The sequence below is a fragment of the Labeo rohita genome, unplaced genomic scaffold (genome assembly GCF_022985175.1).
Source record: "Labeo rohita strain BAU-BD-2019 unplaced genomic scaffold, IGBB_LRoh.1.0 scaffold_73, whole genome shotgun sequence".
NCBI classification, from domain to species: Eukaryota; Metazoa; Chordata; class Actinopteri; order Cypriniformes; family Cyprinidae; genus Labeo; species Labeo rohita.
Window position 1 is genome coordinate 378507 of NW_026129667.1, and position 20523 is coordinate 399029.

General features: G+C 36.7%; 1 protein-coding gene across 1 annotated transcript in view; it reads right to left on the minus strand.

The window, feature by feature from the left end:
- Positions 1-20523, minus strand: part of snx14 (sorting nexin 14) — a 51533-nt gene that overhangs the window by 453 nt on the left and 30557 nt on the right. The window contains 8 exon segments of the mRNA XM_051104468.1: positions 54-110; positions 208-299; positions 582-677; positions 3410-3574; positions 3995-4118; positions 4969-5088; positions 7617-7657; positions 19387-19498. Coding sequence (XP_050960425.1) covers positions 54-110; positions 208-299; positions 582-677; positions 3410-3574; positions 3995-4118; positions 4969-5088; positions 7617-7657; positions 19387-19498 — 807 coding nt within the window.

The window sequence follows — 20523 nt, forward strand, 5'->3', positions numbered from 1 at the left end:
AACATCATGAGCTGCTCTGTGTCACAGTGCGACTATGGTGCAGGAGGCGTTACCTCACTGAGCTCTGGGAACAGCTCCTGGACGGCGATGTCAAGCAACACGTACGTCATCTATTAGCAAATGAGTGATCAGTGAAAAACGTCAATGAAGGAAAAAAGCAACTTAGCAGAGTGAGAGCGTTTGAGGACAGTGTACAGCAGTTTGTACCTGTTTGTTGAGCAGTGGCTGCTGAATGGCGTTGAAAAGCATCTTGACGCCCTCATACTTTGCTTCCTCACCGATACATTTCCCGACTACATCTGACAAACACCACACATCAATTAGGGATGTTCATCCAATCATGACTTGCTGATTAATGGCCTAACAATATTTGTAGATATCAGTGTGTTTTCTCCTTCCTTCATAAGAGCTAACTGCACTCCATTATATGGTTAGGTACATTTTATTATTTGCATTTATTACTGGTTTAAATGAACCTTAAATTCACAACACATAACCATAAACCTGCTCCATTTTGACAAGGATGGGAAAATATACTCAAGAGGTCTGGCTTCGTCACAAATAGCCGATAGCTGAGGTACCTGGCAAGTAGTTCATCATCTCCTCAAAGGTCTGCTTGGCTCGTCTCTGTTTGTCCTCAGGAGAGCGCTCCTCTGCGCTCTCACAGAAAACAGCATCTGCAGAGGTGAAGAATCTGATCAGTTGAAAAACACATATGATCAACAGTCCTACAAAATTCTTGCTGAATTTGCAGAGATAAGAGTGTTTCCTAACCCTGCTCCGAGAGGTACACAAACAACATAGCACATTGCGTATGTCTTTCCAATAAAACACTTGCTTAAACTCTAATAAGATAAGCTTGTTTGCAGATGCTATACTGCGTTACACTTCAAATATTATTGCCCTTCTCTTACTAACTTTGCTCCACCGTGTGGACTCGATTGCAGCAGAATACAGTGGCTTCAAATGGAAAGTTTAAATGAATCACCCGTGATTTGCAAAGGAGCTGATTTATTATTTACTATTTGTTTCCTAAAGATTGGGTTTTATGCAGCATTCTATAGGCCTATGGGTATGCTTGAGTTGTTTGGAAACACACACACAAAATAGTAAATGACAACATGACTGACAACAGTTCATCTAATAGCATGCTCAAATATCTTATGTGAATGTTCAAATAAAGCTAAAGTTTTATAAAAAGGTAAACCTCACATTTCAGCCTTTAAATAAATGAAAAGTTTTATAAATTATTATATGTATTTTATCTGCTCCATAAATAATTCTAGGTAACTTATCTGAACTGTTTAAATATGTAGAATCCACAAAAATTTACAGCAGGGCATGCAAATTCGGTCAGTTTTTTTGGCCAGAAACTGCAAAACTGCACACAAGCTGAATGAATGTAAGTCACTGTAAATCCACTCTATGACAGCAGGTGGCGCTTATGAAGAAGCTGAATTAAACTCTGTCGACAAAGCAGTATTGCGATTAAGAACACTTCTTTAGGTAAAATATGAAACTGTAATACTAACCGTGGGGAATTTTATCATGATTTATTGCCAAACCGGTAATTGTTACATTCCTAGTACATATTAATACCTTATAATGTACCTATTAGGGGTTTAAAAAAAAAAAAGGTACAAAGATGTCCTTTTAAAGGCACTGCTCCAGCGACAAGCTGTTGTACCCCAAAATGTGCAATTTTAAACCCCTATTTGTCTGTGTTTACTTTGTAACATTAAGAACTGTTTGCCAGCAAGTATAGCTCGCTACCACGGCAACCGCATGCACGCCCGTGTTTAACGGTTCTCATAGCTATGTCAAAAATACCTGTCATCCAAACGCTCACCTATCATTCATTGTCCTCAAAAATGGCTTTTCATCTGAAAGATGTATGTAGAAGCAGCTTTACATGGCCACTTAATCTAATGTTAACCTAGAAAAATGTGCGCTAGTGGAGTGTCTGTGTGGAGTGTGGAAGCTGAATATTAGCGCGCTCACTGCGTGACAGACGGAGGCGCCGGTGCACTCACTTGCTCCTAAAATACTCTTGTCATTTTTGGTCATACAGACAAAAGTAATGCATCTTTCGAATCTGTAAAAACTAGGTTTATTTGTGTACAGTCACAATAAGAATGAAACATGCTTTTGTAAAATAATGAAAGCAAACAGGATATGCTTTCTGCCATCTCGGTTTTTGTGAACTTAAGTGTGAAACTTCGAAACTCTGTGTATACTTATCTTACAGACATAATAGAGTAGAGAAATGTCTAATAGACATAGTAGAGAAATGTCTACTTTTAAAGGGGCGCTATTATGCTTTTTTCACTTTTTGAATTTTAGTCAGTGTGTGGTGTGTATCTTTGGGCTTAAAAATATCTACATAGTTACAAATATCAAAGTCCACTCCAAAGGGAGATATTTCGTTTTTAAAAAAATCTCTTTTCAAGAACTACAACGAACGGCTCCTTTGGACTACAACGTTTGTTTTCCACATGCAATGATGTCACAATGTGGTCCATTAGAATATCATTAAATTAAATCCCGCCCACGGAAATTCGATTGGTTGGGGGTGGGAAGGGAAGAAGTGGGGTATTAGCCTAACTTCAGCAATGCAGCGTGGAGAACCGCTTCAAAAAGCCGCTTCAATAAAGGCCACCTGTAGCGAATCAATGCGGTTTTGTAAGAAAAATATCCATATTTAAAATGTAAGAATCACTTTAATCTAGCTTGCGCTAACAGTTGTAAACGGAACTTACTGAAACACCGTCTAAGCTGTTCGCCAATTGCAACGCAGTGGCAGAGCTAACCAATCAAAACTAATTTCATTTTTTGGAGGGCGGGCCCTTCATTAAACCTGGAACTAATCAAGCCATTTGTGCCAGGCTGGGAGAAATGTATTGTAATATTGTAAATTATGTTAAAAATAATCACCAAGCATGACAGCATGTTCTAGTACACCCCCAAAACAAAATCAAGCCTTTGTAAAAGCATAGTAGGACCCTTTTAAATGAACCAATTAAAATAGAAAACTAATATCTTAGGCTATGTAGGCAATTAAAGGCTCATTATTATGATTTCTATGTATATTTATTATATATATTATATATATTTAACATGCGACTAATAGTTGACTAATCCTTAACATGAATGACTACTAGCTGACTGGAAAAATCTTTAGTCGGGGGCAGCCCTAGAAGTCAAAGAGTATGTGATTACAATGGAAGGAAGTCCTGAAATGCAGAAGCCAGATAAGGTACTGCAGGCATGCCTCCAAGAACAAACTCTTATTCTTACCATGCAGAAATTGTTCATGATGCATCTAGGCAACATTTGAGTTTTTAACAGGTATGATGTATTGAAAAACTCGAAGATTTGATTTTATAAAGGTGGATTCGAGCACACAAACCTCTCAACAGAGTGATGAGGGAGACGAGGCGATGCTCTTGCATGATCTGCTCTAGTTTAAACTGGAAATAATGGCCTACATACGCCTCTAGACTCCTCTTTAAGAGAATACGAGCTCCACTCAGAAAATGATGCAGCCAATCAGGCATGTGGAACACCACTCGACCTGTGGCAAACAAAAAAAAAAAAAAAAAAGGAATTAATTAATAAAAATCACGACATTCTCCACAATCAGCTGTGAAATACTGTTGAGTAAAAACTTTGTCTCCTTGTTCAGTGTGTGAAGAAATAATAAAATAAGTGTCATATCTCATTTGATTATTACACATGGTAAAAACCAATACCGTCTTGAGTCATATGATTTCAGGAGAAAAGTGTCCTATGGAATATTGTTAATTTACTTTCATTGTCCAAACATGGTGACTGTGAACTGTTAAATTTGTGTTCTTTGGAAAAATAACACCAAACAGGTAAGTGCCTTTTTATTTTTTGATGATCTATTTTGTTGAAGAGATTTGCGTTTTGTAATCATACTTAAATTTCTATGTGTTATGAAGAATAAACTGTTTGAATTGCATTCACTTACCTATGTACATCATGTAGTCATATACTCCATCAACCTCCATCAGCTCCATGAAGTAGTTCTGGTTGTGTTTTCTCTCCAGGCCTTCTGGCAGATTGGCATTGTTTCTGTACAACTCATTGAATAGCTAAAATGGTATGAGAAAAATGATATGGTATAGAGACGCACAGACAATATAACAGTCAATTCGATTTCTTTCTTTATTCATTTTTAAATGATGTGTGATCAGTTAATGGATTTCCAAAACTATTAATTGAGTCCAATTTGTACTGATACATCTTTCAATCACCCTCACAAAACAAGGTTTACCCCAAAAATATTTTAACTGCACCTGTCAAAACTTTAATATTTTACTTTTTTTAATAAATTCAAAAAAAAAAAAAAAATAAAATAAAATTAAAAAAGAAAAGAAAAGAAAATGAAAACATTTTGTTCTTATTTTTGCACGCACCGCCAAAATATGTCTGTTGTCAAAGACTTTACCCGAACACTCCTGCATCTGTCATTCGGTTGAGCAAACAGACCAATGACAATAAAGTAATAAAGAAATTAGAGTAATAAACATAGCCTAAACGTGTACATCTGGGAAAACAGACCATTTTAAGGACATCATACAGGGCAGCTCTTTTCTCTGATCAATGCAGAGAAAATGTAAAGTAATGTAAAGATTTAATCTTGTAAAGATTAAAATTTGTCCTTGCTGTGAATAAGCATTTTTAAGCTTGGGACAAAACCCCTATGTGATCTCCTATGAAAAGTGCAAATAATTACAAAAAATCGTGTTTTGACTTTTACTTTTTGTAAAGTATGCATGTGCTACAATGGTTTTAAATGTACTTTTGTAGAGAATCATTTTATTATTTAAAAATAATTTCAGAAAAGATAATTACTTTTGTCCATATCAAATTCTCAAACGCAAGGGATTCAAAAACATTACATCATATAAAACATTTTAAAATAATAGCTAGTAAACACACCTTTTTATTATTTTCTGCAGTGGGGCTGAGAATGGTGAGCTCAGGTCTGCTGGGTTTGGGTTTGGGAGATTCACAGGAACTGAAGAATGACTGGATAAACGGCTCCAGGTTTTGCCCTTTCTGGAGAAAACCAGCAAAAACAAACATGAAGTCATGAAGTCATATTAAAATCATTCTATGTTTGTCAAATTTTGTTTAAAATGTAACAAAATATTTGTCCCTTATTAGAGAACAGATGCGTCAGATGTTTCATTATATTGTTTATATTTACACCCAATGCTAAAAAAAACCTAAACATTTAATTCCATAAGAAGTATACATTCTAAAGAAATCTAGGGACCAAACAGTGAAATGTTATTGTGAACTTTGCTTACCACAAATACTAGTAGATCTGACATAATAAACATCAAAACACAATCAAAGCAACAGTTTGTAATTTTTGCACCACCAAACAAAATTTTAAAAAAGATTCTGTCTGTTGTCAAACTGCTTACCCCAACACTCTCTGCATGTCACTTAGTTGAACAAACAGACAGTCTTGACCAAAGTATAAAGAAATTAGAGTACACTGTTAGACCTTACCAGGGTTTTTTACAGTAATATACTAACCCACCTAGTTACTGTAGGTCAAACATCTACACTAAAATCTTGCCCTGTAAATTAATGGGAAAATACTGGCAACACTGTTGCCAGTAATTCACTCTTAATTGTGCAGTTATTTACTGTAGTCTAGTTTACAGCATTTTACTGTAAAGATACAATGGCTCTTACTGAGGTTTTAAGGCTGATCTTTTCTAAGGCACCAATAGTGTGAGAAGTGTTTCTTTTAGTTGTGCTTTTGACTCTCAGTTCTTAATATTAATTCTTTCTGAATTTAATGGAAAAGGAAAGGAAGGAAGGACGTGACAGTGACTCATACTCGGAATTTGTGCTCTGCACAAACCCATTCAAGTGCACAGTAGTGAGTATTGAACAAACACGCACACACACACACCCGGAGCATTGGGCAGCCATATTGCTATCGCTGCGGCGCCCGGGGCGTATTGTCATTAAGTGGTGTGAATCTGCAAAAATCAATAATGTGCCAAAACATTAGGAATTTACCACTGTTTTCTCACAATGTATACATTACTGCATCAGAGACATCAACAATACACATATGAATCTCAACAATGAAAATGACACTCCACTGAAAAGCTTCATGGGTGCATAGTACCAAACTCATCCATGATTGTTTGTCACCATTGATGAGGTTTGTATGTCAAGTATATAAGAGTGTCTCAATAGCCAGGAAAGACTTTTTTTTTTAAACGGATCTTTTCATTATAACAGCTGTTTTAGCTTTACTAGACACATCTTAAATAACATTTTATTTATTATTGTTTAAACAAACTACTTTTTCTTTTCTGATGTAATTTCTGTTACTAGAAGAGCATAAAGCTGCATTTCTCACAACTCACTACATAAATGTACATTTCTAAACACTAATGCAATTACTGACAGAGAGAGGGGGAAAAGGTTCACAGTGTAAATGACAGTCAAGAGTCAGGAGTCTAACTAATGCATCACCATAATCGTGACTTAAAACAATCAAACCACTATAAACTAAAGCTAAACCTTAATTCTCGATAAAATCTTAGACAGATGACAGAAATAAAGTGAAAGTGGTGTCTGTAATAGATTGTTAATGGTGTTTGTGTTTAATTGTCCTCTGGTGAGATCTTGACAGATTTAATGTGTTCATCTGTTATTTACAGTTGATGTTCGTCTAAGCCTGTGTGAATTAAGTGAGTTAATAGATCCTTTTAATGATGTATCTCCAAACAGCCTTTGTAGTAATTTACTGTAAAAGACCTACAGTAACTAGCTGGTGACAATGTTGCCAGTATCGTACTGTAAAAAGCCTGGTAAGTTTTATCAGTGTAATGAATATATAGCCTGAAAGTGTACATCTGAAGAAACAGACCATTTTAAGGACGTCGTACAGGGCAGCTCTCACTGGTTCAGCTGCACTGAACGACTAACATCAATAGCAACAAAAACAACAAGCCAGACAGCATTCCTGAACAGGCCGGGATAACTGTCATTTACTGTCAACACTGATTCCACACCCTGTTTTTGAATTTTATTAAAAGGCAACTCCTATGATAGTAATTTATTTCAACTGTCATCTGAATACTCCCTACTGAGCATGAATACTGAGTCAGCAAACTGCAGCAGACTGAAACAACACTGGAACACACTTTGAGATAAACACTTTTAAGGAAGCTTTTGAAAGTAAAAAGAGAATTAAGTCCAAGTTTAGTATCCACAACACTGCCATGTATCCCAATCGTTATTTGTTATTACTGACCTTAACTGGCATTAACTTACGGGGAAGATTTTAGACCATAAGACCATAATTTCTACAACAGTTGTTTAAGAGGTAGAGTTAGTTAGTTAGTCAGTTAGTGCGTGTTCCAGTTTCACTCTACTCCTTCCACGCAGGGTTTGATTCAGCAATAGCTAGCAAAGACTGTTTGGAATAATGTGAAATGATAAATCATTCATAACACCAGGAAATGTGTATTTTAAAAAGTAAATAAAGTATTGATTCCATTGTTCCTGAAGGTGGAAAAACATACAGAAAATAAAATCCAAATTCTTACCTCTTTAATCAGTTTTCCTGGCACAGACTTAAATATCTTCCCTGCAGAGACAAACAGAAATTCAGTAAATTCCTTATATTCCAAGCCTACTTTTCCTATGCTTCACAGACGTTTATACAGTACGTTCTAAACTTTTCTAAACAGACTAAAGAGGATTTTTGGCCCCACTTGTTAAATAAACCTTAATTCTACGTGTGATTTCCTCCATTATTGCTAGCAGATGTTCTCAAGTTGTGGCAGACTGGATAAGGAAAATGTGGGATTGTCATTAAGGTTGTTCAGCTGGGTTTCTCACAGAAGACCAAGAATCACTCTGACCATCTGTCTGTTTTATGTTACGGTCCAGCACTGCACAGACTCCTATTAAGCAGTATGTCCTCAGAGACACACTGCAATAATAATGTTAACGGTACAATTTTGGTACCGCTTAATGAAACGGAGTAGGATAGCTACTCTGAGAATAACGTATGTTTCAGCCTTCTAGTGCACAGGAAAGTCCAGTAAAATAATGTCAAGCAAATGTGATAAGATATTTCAGCACACAAGGATCATGAATCTTTACAGCTCACCAGAAAGCGGCACTGGTATGGATCAATCCCATGATTTGGAAGTTTATGCTCTAAATCTTTCTCAAAGGATCCCTCTCTTTTCTCCGACAAACATCCTCACAGCAGTTGTCTCAATAGCAAATGTTTAACTCGTGTTGTCAGGCTGATTTATGGGCTGACTCCATATAGTCTGTTGTAGACTGTTTTCTCAACACTGACTATGTAGAGACTTCACCAGCCTGGCCAACTTCCAATATCCAGTCAGATTTCAGAAGTGCATAAAAGTAGTAACATTTGATGTTGTTTAAATAGCTGATATACTTACACATATGACTCTATATTATTGTTTGGGAAACAATGAATGAAACTGAGCCAATGACTTACAGCAGCCTTAAAGTACTTAAGTGACATGTTAAAGAAATCTGAAAACCTGAACACAAATCTAGTGTTGATAATGAAGATGAAAAGTACTGCGTTGTGGTTATAAAACATTATATATTCACAGAAAAAAAAAATCATGGTGGAATAATTGCTTATTGTGATTATTTGTGATTAATCAATTCAAAATAAAAGTTTAAGTACTATACGTGTGTACTGTGCATATTTATTCTGTATCGCCTATATAAATACACACACACACATACATATATATATATATATATATTTTTTTTTTTTTTTTAATTATTTGTATGTATCACTTGTTTATAATTTATATGTAAATATAAATTAACATTTTTCCTTAATATATAAACTCAGCAAAAAAAGAAACATCCTCTGACTTTCAACTGTTTTTACTTTCAGTAAACTTAATGTGTAAATATTTGTATGAACACTAAAAGAGTCAACACCATAAGACATAAACTAAAAATGTTTCACAATGTGTCCCTGAATGAAGGGAGGCTCAAAATCCAAAGTACCAGTCAGTATCTGGTGTGGCCACCAGCTGCTTGAAGTACTGCAGTGCATCTCCTCCTCATGGACTGGACCAGATTTGTCAGTTCTTGCTGTGAGATGTTACCCCACTCTTCCACCAAGGCACCTGCAAGTTCCTGGACATTTCTGGGGGGAATGGCCCTAGCCCTCACCCTGCGATCCAACAGGTCCCAGACGTGCTCAATGGGATTGAGATCCGGGCTCTTCGCTGGCCATGGCAGAACACTGACATTGCTGTCATGCAGAAACTCACGCACAGAACGAGCAGTATGGCTGGTGGCATTGTCCTGCTGGAGGATCATGTCCAGATGAGCATGCATAAAGGGTACCACATGAGGGAGGAGGATGTCTTCCCTGTACCGCAAGGCATTGAGATTGCCTGCAATGACAACAAGCTCAGTCCGATGGTGATGTGATATACCGCCCCAGACCATGACGGACCCCCCACCTCCAAATCGATCCCACTCCAGGGTACAGGCCTCGGTGTAACGCTCATTCCTTCGACGATAAACACGAATCCGTCCATCACCCCTGGTGAGACAAAACCGTGACTCATCAGTGAAGAGCACTTTTTGCCACTCCTGTCTGGTCCAGCGAAGGTGGGTTTGTGCCCATAGGCGGCGTTGTTGCTGGTGATGTCTGGTAAGGACCTGCCTTACAACAGGCCTACAAGCCCTCAGTCCAGCCTCTCAGCCTATTGCGGACAGTCTGAGCACTGATGGAGGGATTGTGTGTTCCTGGTGTGACTCGGGCAGTTGTTGTGGCCATCCTGTACCTGTCACGCAGGTGTGATATTCGGATGTACCGATCCTGTGCAGGTGTTGTTACACGTGGTCTTCCACTGCGAGGATGATCAGCTGTCCTTCCTGTCTCCCTGTAGCGCTGTCTTAGGCGTCTCACAGTGCGGACATGGCACTTTATTGCCCTAGCCACATCAGCAGTCCTAATGCCTCCCTGCAGCATGCCTAATGCACGTTCACGCAGATGAGCAGGGACCCTGGGCATCTTTCTTTGGGTGTTTTTCACAGTCGGTAGACAAGTCTCTTTAGTGTCCTGCGTTTTTAGAACTGTGACCTTAAATGCCTACTTTCTGTAAGCTGTTAAGGTCTTAACGACCATTCCACAGGTGCATGTTAATTAATTGATTATGGTTAATTGAACATGCATGGAAAACATTGTTTAAACCCTTTACAATGAAGATCTGTAAAGTTATTTGGATTTTTACAACAGTATTGTTGAAATACACAGTCCTGAAAAAGGGACGTTTCTTTTTTTTGCTGAGTTTACATGTATATGTGCGTAATTATATATACATAATAAATATATACAGTACACACACATATAGTACGTAAACATAACCTTTTATTTTGAATCGATTACTCACGACTAATTGTTTTGCAGCCCTGATTATTAAACATAATTTTTTATTGAACACTGGAATTTTAATCAATCTGCTGAAGTGCAACAATTTATACAGTCTTGGTATCAGAAACACCAGTAAACCTACTATTCATGATAGTTCATGAAGCGGTCATTGCAGAAGACCCAGATGGACCCAGATTTACCATAGACAGTTCGCTTAAAGCAGAAGTCCACTTCCAGAACAACAATTCACAAATAATGTCATCCAAGATGTTCATGTCTTTCTGTCTTCAGTCGTGAAGAAATTATGATTTTGAGGAAAAAATGAAATAAAATTTCAGGATTTTTGTCCATATGGACTTCTTTGGTGCCCCAATTTTGAACTTTCAAAATATAGTTTAAATGCAGCTTCAAAAGGCTCTGAACGATCCCAGACAAGGATGAAGGGTCTTCTCTAGCGAAACGATCTGTCTTTTTTTTTTTTTCAGAAAATAACAATTTCTTTTAAAAGAAGTTTACTTCAAGTTTACTTTAGTCAAGTTTACTTTTTAAGCACAAAAGCTTGTGTAGCACAGGCTCTGGGATGCATGGTCATGCACTACTGAATCACGCCAGGTGGTCACGTGGATGTAGGCAGAACTACAGACCCAGTGTTTACAAAGCGAACGCGCAAAGACTAAGAAAGTGCAAGTAAGTCAAACGCTGTTTACAAACAAAAAGGTACAACAATGTCAGACGATTCTGAAGTTGTAGGAGAAATAACGAAGTTTTTCGTCATACTCTACCTTTTTGAGCCAGAGTACACAGACGATGAACTTGTGGTGATTCACGTGATTCGTAGTAGTGATGGGAAGTTTGGATCATTTTACCTACTCGGTTTACCTACCTACCTTTGAGTCTCGTTCAGCAAAATGAACGAATCTTTTTTCAAGTCATTTCATTCATTTTAGCAAAATCAGCATCACATGACAGCCCCATAAGATGAACGAACAACTCGGAAAACCCGAAGACTCGAAACAGATGAACTAATTCCAGTACAAAACCTAATAGGATGTTGCGCATGCACGACTGAACGAATCACTCCCCGAGACGACTTGTTCTTCCCGAGTCACATTAAAGATTCGTTAAAAATGAATGAATCATTCAAGAACGTGCAGCCCTTAGAAGCTGCATTTAAACTACATTTTTGGAAGTTCAAAATCAGGGCACCATATTAGTCCATTATATGGAATTGAAATGTTTTCCTCAAAAAACATAATTTCTTTACAACTGAAAAAAAAAAAGACGAACATCTTGGATGACAATGGGGTGAGTACATTATATGTGAATGTTTGTTTTGGAAGTGGACTTCTCCTTTAAAGGGACAACTTTGTGCCTTATCACTTGCTTTTTTATTGTTTTCTAGAGAAGAAAGCTTCTGATAATGATGTGCATGGCTGGGAACATCCATAATGTTGTAAAATTTTCACATGATCCTCCCTTTCACTCCTCCCTTGTTTCCTCCTCTAAATGGTCACACATGAGGCCCATTACTGGCTGCTTAATAATAGATATTATGCTTAATAATATCATTCACGCACGTCATACCATATTGCTGAAGGCCAAAGGCCGACCAATCCTGATCCATTGAACTATTCAGCCTTGCAGATCACATGGTGAATATTGCAGGGTGTGCAGGAGCCATGGTTAGATTAATTTGCAGTGGTAGTCTTGATTAAATATAAAACTTTTAACAACAACACGCCTTCCAAAGTCAAAGAGTCAGTATAACAGGCAACAGAAAGGCACATGACAATCATGCAGGAGGTTCAGTTCACATTATTTTAAATTCCCAAATCAGAACAAAGAACTATGAATTTAAACTAACTGAAACTTAACAGAACTTTTGCTGGCCAATGTTATTTGACCTAAAGGGCCTTTACAACCTTACATTTTAACTATAATTGAAGTCTCTTTGCTTTTTGTTTATAGTTGGAATCTCTGTATGTCAGTACTACCACCTTAAAAGTTGGGGTGTAAATCTTCACTGGTTTCATGATTCAATTCAATTACAATTTTCATTATCAACTCAATATTTTTATGCAGCACATTCTCAGTTTTCAGTATTACTGCACTTGGCTACACTTTCATGGAAATTCTATATCAAATTTATTTTGTGCAAACTTTATTTTTTATTATATAAACAGGCTACTTTTTAAAACAGTCACTTATTAAAAAAAAAAAAAAAAAGTGTTCTTTAAGTATATGAAAGTTTTCAGACAATGAGTTTTTCTTCTTCCACAGCATTATTGCCTTTTGATTATTACTGATGAGATCATAGACAGTGGCAGCTTTAACAGACTGTATTCACATTAATGCACAGATGTATTTCTATATATTAGATGTTTTGTCCTGCTCTGAAAACATAACTGACTTTGTGAATTTCGTATAAAATTTTTGAAAATGGAACCGCAGCCGCAATCGATCTTCAGGACAACAAACACAAAGCGCACGTAAAAGTCCGTCAGTGCGCGAGTTTTGTGCATCTGATAGTACTGCTTTACAAACGGCATTAATGAAAGCATATCTAAAGTAAAACACTGTAGGTGGACGCACACACTGTCAAGCAATGCGCATGTGTCTAGCAGCTTTCACACCGACCGCGGAAAGCGCTGCGCTATGAAACCCATTCATTTCAAATGCTTACAGTGCGCAAGGACAGCTTGTTTTTGTTTTGACCAAAGCGCACGCGCAGCGGAGTGCACCACTGGCGCACAAGCCGCACATGGCACACTTAAAGCTTAATGCTTTCCGCGTTCGGTGCGAAAGCCGCTTCGCACAGTGCAAATTCGGTGTAATTAAGCCCGCCACACGATGAGCAGAGTAAGCATTTCAGAATACACGGCACATCAGACTTTGAGGCGGATGAGCTACAATAGCAGTAGACCACATCAGGCTCCACTTTTGTCAGCCAAGAGCAGAAAGCCGAGGCTGCAGTATGCACAGCTTCACCCAAACTGGACAGACTTGACAAATACAGTGTGGTCTGATGAATCTCAGAATTTGGCAGCATGAATTAATGGACTGAACCTACTATGCGTGAACAATTCAGGCTGGTAGCGGTGCTTTAATGATGTGAGTAATGTCTTAGCACACTTTAGGCCCATTAATACCAATCTACCATTGCTTGAATGCCACAGTGTATTTGTGTATTGTTGCTGACCATGTGCATTCCATCATGGCCACAATTTACCAATCTTGCAGGCCTGCTTCCATCATGTCACAAAGCAACAAGTCATCTCAAACTTGTTTTACAATGAAATTTAGTGGCCTAACCAACCACTGGATCTGGATACAAAAGTAGAGTGCTTCCCAATCAAGCTCCTGCAGCCTGAAACAACTTGACATACTTTGTATGTCTTCTTAATCAGACAGACCTGATTCAGCTCATCAGCTCATTAGTAGAGACTCAGCACCACTTTTTAATAGAAAATGAAAACTTTTCATGCATTTTTGAGGTTCATTCACACTGGAGGCCTGAAAACGCAAATTTTAAAAATTGGTTTTCAAAGCGCAAGTTCTTGAAAATTGCAATTTAAAAACAAAAGCAAAAATCATGCGCAATAAGTTACCGTGATGATTCGATGATATCGCTAAATATTTATTTTACCATAGTAAACGTCAATTTCTGGCTGAAGTAAATTGTTCATCTCAGTTTTTAGTATTAATTTAAAATAAGACAAATCCGCTATTATTTTAATCGCCAATCTGTTATTTATCAGTTTTGATAGTTTATTAATGCTTGGCAAACCAACAGAAGACATGAACCAGTTTTAAATTCTTAAATTCCAGTTGCGCAGACGGGGAACGTTGTAACACTGCGTTACAATCTGCCCAGCTATTATTAAACTATGCTATTCTATGACATTAGTGATGAAATTTTCACTATTTACTTTTATGGATTTTACTAAGAAACCACAAGAAACAGGTGAATAAAACTGATCAATGTTTAATGTTCAGAAATTATTGTTTCAAGAAATGTAAAGCATTTTGGCTCGTTTATGTGTCTATTTGCGCACATTGGGCCTCATTCATGAAACTTGCCTATATATATATATATATATATATATATATATATATACACACATATATGAGTAAATTCTGAGCTATCTGCGCATAAAACAGACCTTCCCAAAAATTCTCCTCTGGATTCACAAACACTTCGATTTGATAGTTAAACGTGTATGTTAATGAATTCCAATCATTCATAAATAGGACGCTCATTCATAATTAGCATAATCCCTGCTTTTTAATTACAGCTAAGCAATTTGCATGTCCAGAAACACAGTGGAATATTCTGGTCTACTTTCTCAGGTTTGGCTCCAGTATATTGCATAAATGCAAAAAAGAGTAATAGACCATATGCCTAACAATAAATATTCAATAACTTGTGTCCACCAAAGAGTTTTTAGCCAGCTGAAAAAGTATCAGGCGCTCTTCTTAAAATGACCAGCTGGTGGCGCTTGAAAACGCTGTTCCACCATAGCGTTTACAAGCGCCACCAGTTGGTCATTTACGGCTGGCTAAATAGTAACAGTGACGAGCGCCGTGTTTTACATTTGTCAACTTAGATGGAAAAAAAACAAAAATTATAAAAGAGGGTAAGGGCAAATCAACTTGTAATTATTATGCCAGTGCATCAAAATTCAGTGTCATCAGTTTGCCAAAAAGAACAGAACATTTTACGCGCCATTTACACGTGGTAGGGAGCAGGTGGACATTTCTTTCGTACCAACTAACATTTTGAAAATACGAACATTTTTATGAATGTGAAAGTTTCCATCAAAATGGCTTTACAAACTATTTACATAAAAATGAGTTCTGCTCATGTTTTGAAACTATGGTTTGAACTATACTGTATAGCTGTGTTTTGCGATCAGGGCCGTCACATGCATGGTTGCGGTGTGTTCATTGTGAAACTCAAAAATTTGATTATTTTTAATTCTTAAACACCATTATTTTATTTGAAAAAGTTAATCATTTTATTTTATTGACAAAATATTTTAGTTTGTTGCATATATTTTATTAATTCGATCAGACAACATTTAAAAAAATTCAAAAAGTGTTAGGTTGTGCCCCGCGCTTCCCTATTCACAATACAGCTTGCCTCGAGTACCTTATTGCTTTTATACAAATATTAAAAACAAAAAAGTATGCATTGATATGTTACCAGTCCTTCTACAAAAAAAATGTTCCTGACAGCAACAGTAAATGGCAAGAGAATGTTTCTATGTGTAACATTAGAAATTAGCCTCATTTTATGGAGCACAAACAAAAACGAAACAAAACTAAAAGTCCTTTTAGTTTAAAACAGAGTATTTCACAGCACAGCGCGAGTTTGCAAGTGTCATTACAGTGTAAATTCATGGACATATAGTACCATTCCTAAAACATAAAACTTACTTACAGTAATATTCCCTCCTCACTTCAGAAACTGTGGGCTTCCACACAAACGCACATATCAACAAATCTCTCAAATGAGAAGAGTTTCTTTGATGGGGGAAGGACATCTTTTATCACAATCTTTTATGTGTTTCAGCAAAATTAGCAACCCCTACTGGTGCTATGTTTAGCACCAGTAGGGGTTGCTAATTTTGCTGAAACACATAAAATATGGATGCTATTTTTAATAACTGTTGACCAATCTGAATCCAAGACAGGAAATAACGGTTATAATGTGTTCTGTCAAATTGTGACCCTGGACCAAAAAATGAGTCATACGTAGCATGGGTATATTTGTAGCCAAAAATACACTGTATGGGTCAAAATTACAGATTTTTCTTTTAAGCCAAAAATCATTAGGATATTAAGTAAAGATTATGTTCCATGAAGATATTTTGTAAATTTCCTACCATAAATATATCAAAACTTAATTTCTGATTAGTAGGGATGGGCGATACCTCTTAGTTTATTTTCGATCCGATACCGATATTTTCAAGCCCAGTATCGTCGATACTGATACCGATACCGATACCTCTAAACTAAACTGATCTTTTAAATTATTAAAAAAATAAAACAAGTAATTATACTCACTTAAAATTATATTTGAAAGTCTATAAATGAAATGTACCAAAATCGTATTTTAGCTCTTTACTGGGGCAGTAACCCCAAAGGTGCACCTTCTCTACCCCTAAAACCCAGGAAGCATATTAATACCATATACAAGTACACAAGCATTAAGGGTAGATAAGGTAGAAAGGTGTACCTTTGAGGGTACCTGATGAAAAACAACCATAGTGTTACATACATACTAAAATTACTTAAAAATTAATAAAATTATTCTTATTATTATTATCATTATTAATTATTATTACAATGGTTTTTGCTACAAATATTAAGGTAAAATAATGTTCCTGTAGTGTTAACCATGGTAAATTTGTTGTTACTGCAGTTTTACTACAAATATGTGGAAAATGTGGTTACTGTAGTAAAACCATGGTTATTTTTTGTAAAAGGCTGCCAGGCTGTCGTACCCCTAAAGGTGAAACTTTAGCACAAATAGTTAACTAATTAAATAAATATTTCATGTACACTACACTGTTCAAAAGTTTGAGGTCAGTATGATTTTGTAATGTGTCTTTAACCATGCTAACCAAGGCTGCACTTATTTTAACAAAAATACAGTAAAAACAGCAATATTGGGAAATATAACTATTAAAATAACTATTTCCTATTTTAATATTTTGAAAATTTTAATTTAAAAAGCATCTGTGGTCAAAGCTGAATTTTAAGCATCATTACTCCAGTCTTCAGTGCCACATGATCCTTTAGAAATCATTCTAAAATGATTTGCTACTCGAGAAACATAATTTCTTATTATTATCGATGTTGAAAATAGTTGTGCTGCTTCTATTGCCCTGTTTGAACAAGCACTGTAAGCGAGGCGTCAGCAGCGAACGCTATCTGTGATCGATTGGTTCTGTCTTTCAGCATTTGCGTGTGTTCCGATGAGCAGGAGAAATAGTTCTATCCTACACAATAATTCGCTAATGGTCTATTGTTCCTCTTAGAGGCTTATTTTATGCACCTAGTTTCCTGCTAAATAAATTAAATTAATGGTTAAAAATGCACTTTAGAATCGATATTTTTATGTGAGGATCGATCCTTTCGATACAACGTCAGTATCGAAAGTATCGATACTTCAGGATCGATCCACCCATCCCTTCTGATTAGTGATATGCATTGCTAAAAACTTCATTTGGACAAGGCGATTTTCTCAGTATATTTAGATTTTTTTGCACATCAGATTCCAGATTTTCCAATAGTTGTATCTCGGACAAATATTGTCCTATCATAACAAACCATACATCAATGGAAAGGTTATTTATTTAACAGCCACGATGATGATGTCAATCTCAATTTCAAAAAATTGACCCATATGACTGGCTTCATGGTCCAGGGTCACACCGCCAACTACTGGCCTGGCATATATAATACAGCATTTTTCGTTTTTACGGATCAATCTGACAATGCTCAGTGCCGCCGGCAAAGAAGCAACACCACTGCTTTGGGGCGTGTGAAATTTAGGGCAGAGCACACCTCTGAAAACAATGTTCACACCCTGTTTGCATTTTATTATCCTTCTTTTTACGGCGGTTTGCAAACTAAACCCTTTATTTGGCATATAATGAAAGCATGCAAAGTGCATTTACTTTTGCATGACTTGTTCAATGATATGTAATTTCAGCTCAGTAATCCATCAGTTCAACGAACACTCGGAAACATACGTCAAAACCTTGCCTTGCCTACTTTTCACAGCGATTGGTTGTCGCCCGGCGTTTTGCGCTCGAGATTTGCACAAAGTTGAGGAATGCCCATCCTTTTTGCCGCTTTCAGCTGCTCTCAACGCTTTCTCCATGCTGCTTTCAATCCCATAATACACCACAAGAGCGTTTAAGCTCAACCTTCATAGGAATGAATTGAAAACGAATTGTAGCCCTGCTCGCTACACTGTAGTGGAAAAGCACCGTTAGTCAGTACTAGAATATTGTTCCTGATAAGTGGTCAGAGAGTATGTGCAGTTGAAGTCAAAAGTTTACATACACCTTGCAGAATCTGCAAAATGTTAATGATTTGACCAGAATAAGGAGTCATACCAAATGCTCGTCGATTTCTTATCTAGTACTGACCTGAATAAGATATTTCACATAAAATATGTACATATAGTCCACAAGAGAAATTAATAGTTGAATTGATAAAAATGACCTTGTTCAAAAGTTTACACACACTTGATTCCTAATACTGTGTTGTTACCTGAATGATCCACAGCTGTTTTTTTATCCATAGTTGTTCATGAGTCTCTTGTTTGTCCTGAACAGTTAAACTGTCTGCTGTTCTTCAGAAAAATCCTTCAGCCTTCAACTTTGTGCATTTCAAACCCTTTCCAACAATGACTATGTGATTTTGAGATCCATCTTTTCACACTGAGGACAACTGAGAGGCTCATATGCAACTATTACAGAAGGTTCAAACACTCACTGATGCTCCAGAAGGAAAAATGACAATTTAAGAGCTAGGGTTTAAGGTTTAGCTAGGGCTTAATACATCGTTTTTCCTTCTTCAGGACAAACAAGAGACTCATGAACAACTATCAATAAACAAAAAAACACAGCTGTGGATCATTTAGGTAATAACACAGTATTCAGAATGAAGTGTATGTAAACTTTTGAACGGGGTCATTTTTATAAATTCAACTATTCCTCTCTCTCTCTCTCTCTCTCTCTCTCTCTCTCTCTTTTTTCCAATTTATTATTTAATTTTTAAAAAAAAATCCTGAAGAGCACACCTGAAGTAGCAAGCCACATAAAACCAAACCAAACCAAATGTGCAGACGTGTTGTGTGCAGTTAAGCAGATTGTGTGGTTATAGTAAAAGGAAGATAAACATACCCAGGTTAACATCTGGAAGCATTTTATCATTGAACTGAGACTCCATGCTGTGAGGAGACAGGAAGTCTGCTAGTAGCTGACTGTTACTCAGTTCTGGGTGATGCAGCAGTTTCTTTAGAAAACAAACAGATTCATGTAATTCTCTTACGCATTATGTACTCATGACCAGCAATCAAAACATATAGCGAGAGATATTAATAACAACACACGATGCATATACCAAGTGTCTTTGTGTCTGCCTCTGTATAAATATTGTAGATGACCTTTTCTTTTCATTAATAAAGTAGATTAATCTTGCAGCAAACCATTGCTAATTTTATTACATATTTTCCTCTAATTCACTGTCTATTCTTATAACTTAAACTTGATATTGTCACAACGGACTGATTTTGAGATTGTTTTCCCACGTCTTCCCTGACCTAGTTTCTGTCTCCCCTTAATTGTGTCATTATCTTCAGGTGTGCCTTATCAATTATCTTCATTTGCTGTTCTATTTAAAGGAGAAGTCCACTTCCAAAACAAAGATGCACATGTAATGTACTCACCCCCCTGTCATCCAAGATGCTCATGTCTTTCTTTCTTCAGTCGTAAAGAAAGTATTTTTTGGAGAATAACATTTCAGCATTTTTTTCCATATAATGGACTGATATGGTGCCCAGATTTTGAACTTACAAAATGCAGTTTAAATGCAGCTTTAAACTATCCCAAATGTGGTTGTAAATGATCCCAGCCGAGGAAGAAGGGGCTTATCTAGCAAAACGATCGGTTATTTTCATAAAAATAATACAATTTATATACTTTTTATTCTCAAACGCTCGTCTTGCCTTGCTCTCCTCTCTGTGTATTCTGGCTCAAGACAGTTAGAGTATGTCAAAAAACTCCAATCGTATTTTCTCCCTCAACAAAATCGTTTCAAAATCATCCTACATCGCTGCAGAAGTACCGACCCAGCCACAGTGAACATGCAAAGAAGATCAAACACCCTTAACAAAAAAGGTAAAACAGCGATATAGGACTATTTTGAAATTGAGGGAGAACATGAGATGGGAGTTTTTCCACATACACTAACTGTCATGAACCGGAACAAAAACAGTCCAGGCAGAGTAAAACAAGACGAGCCTTGGCAATAAAAGTATA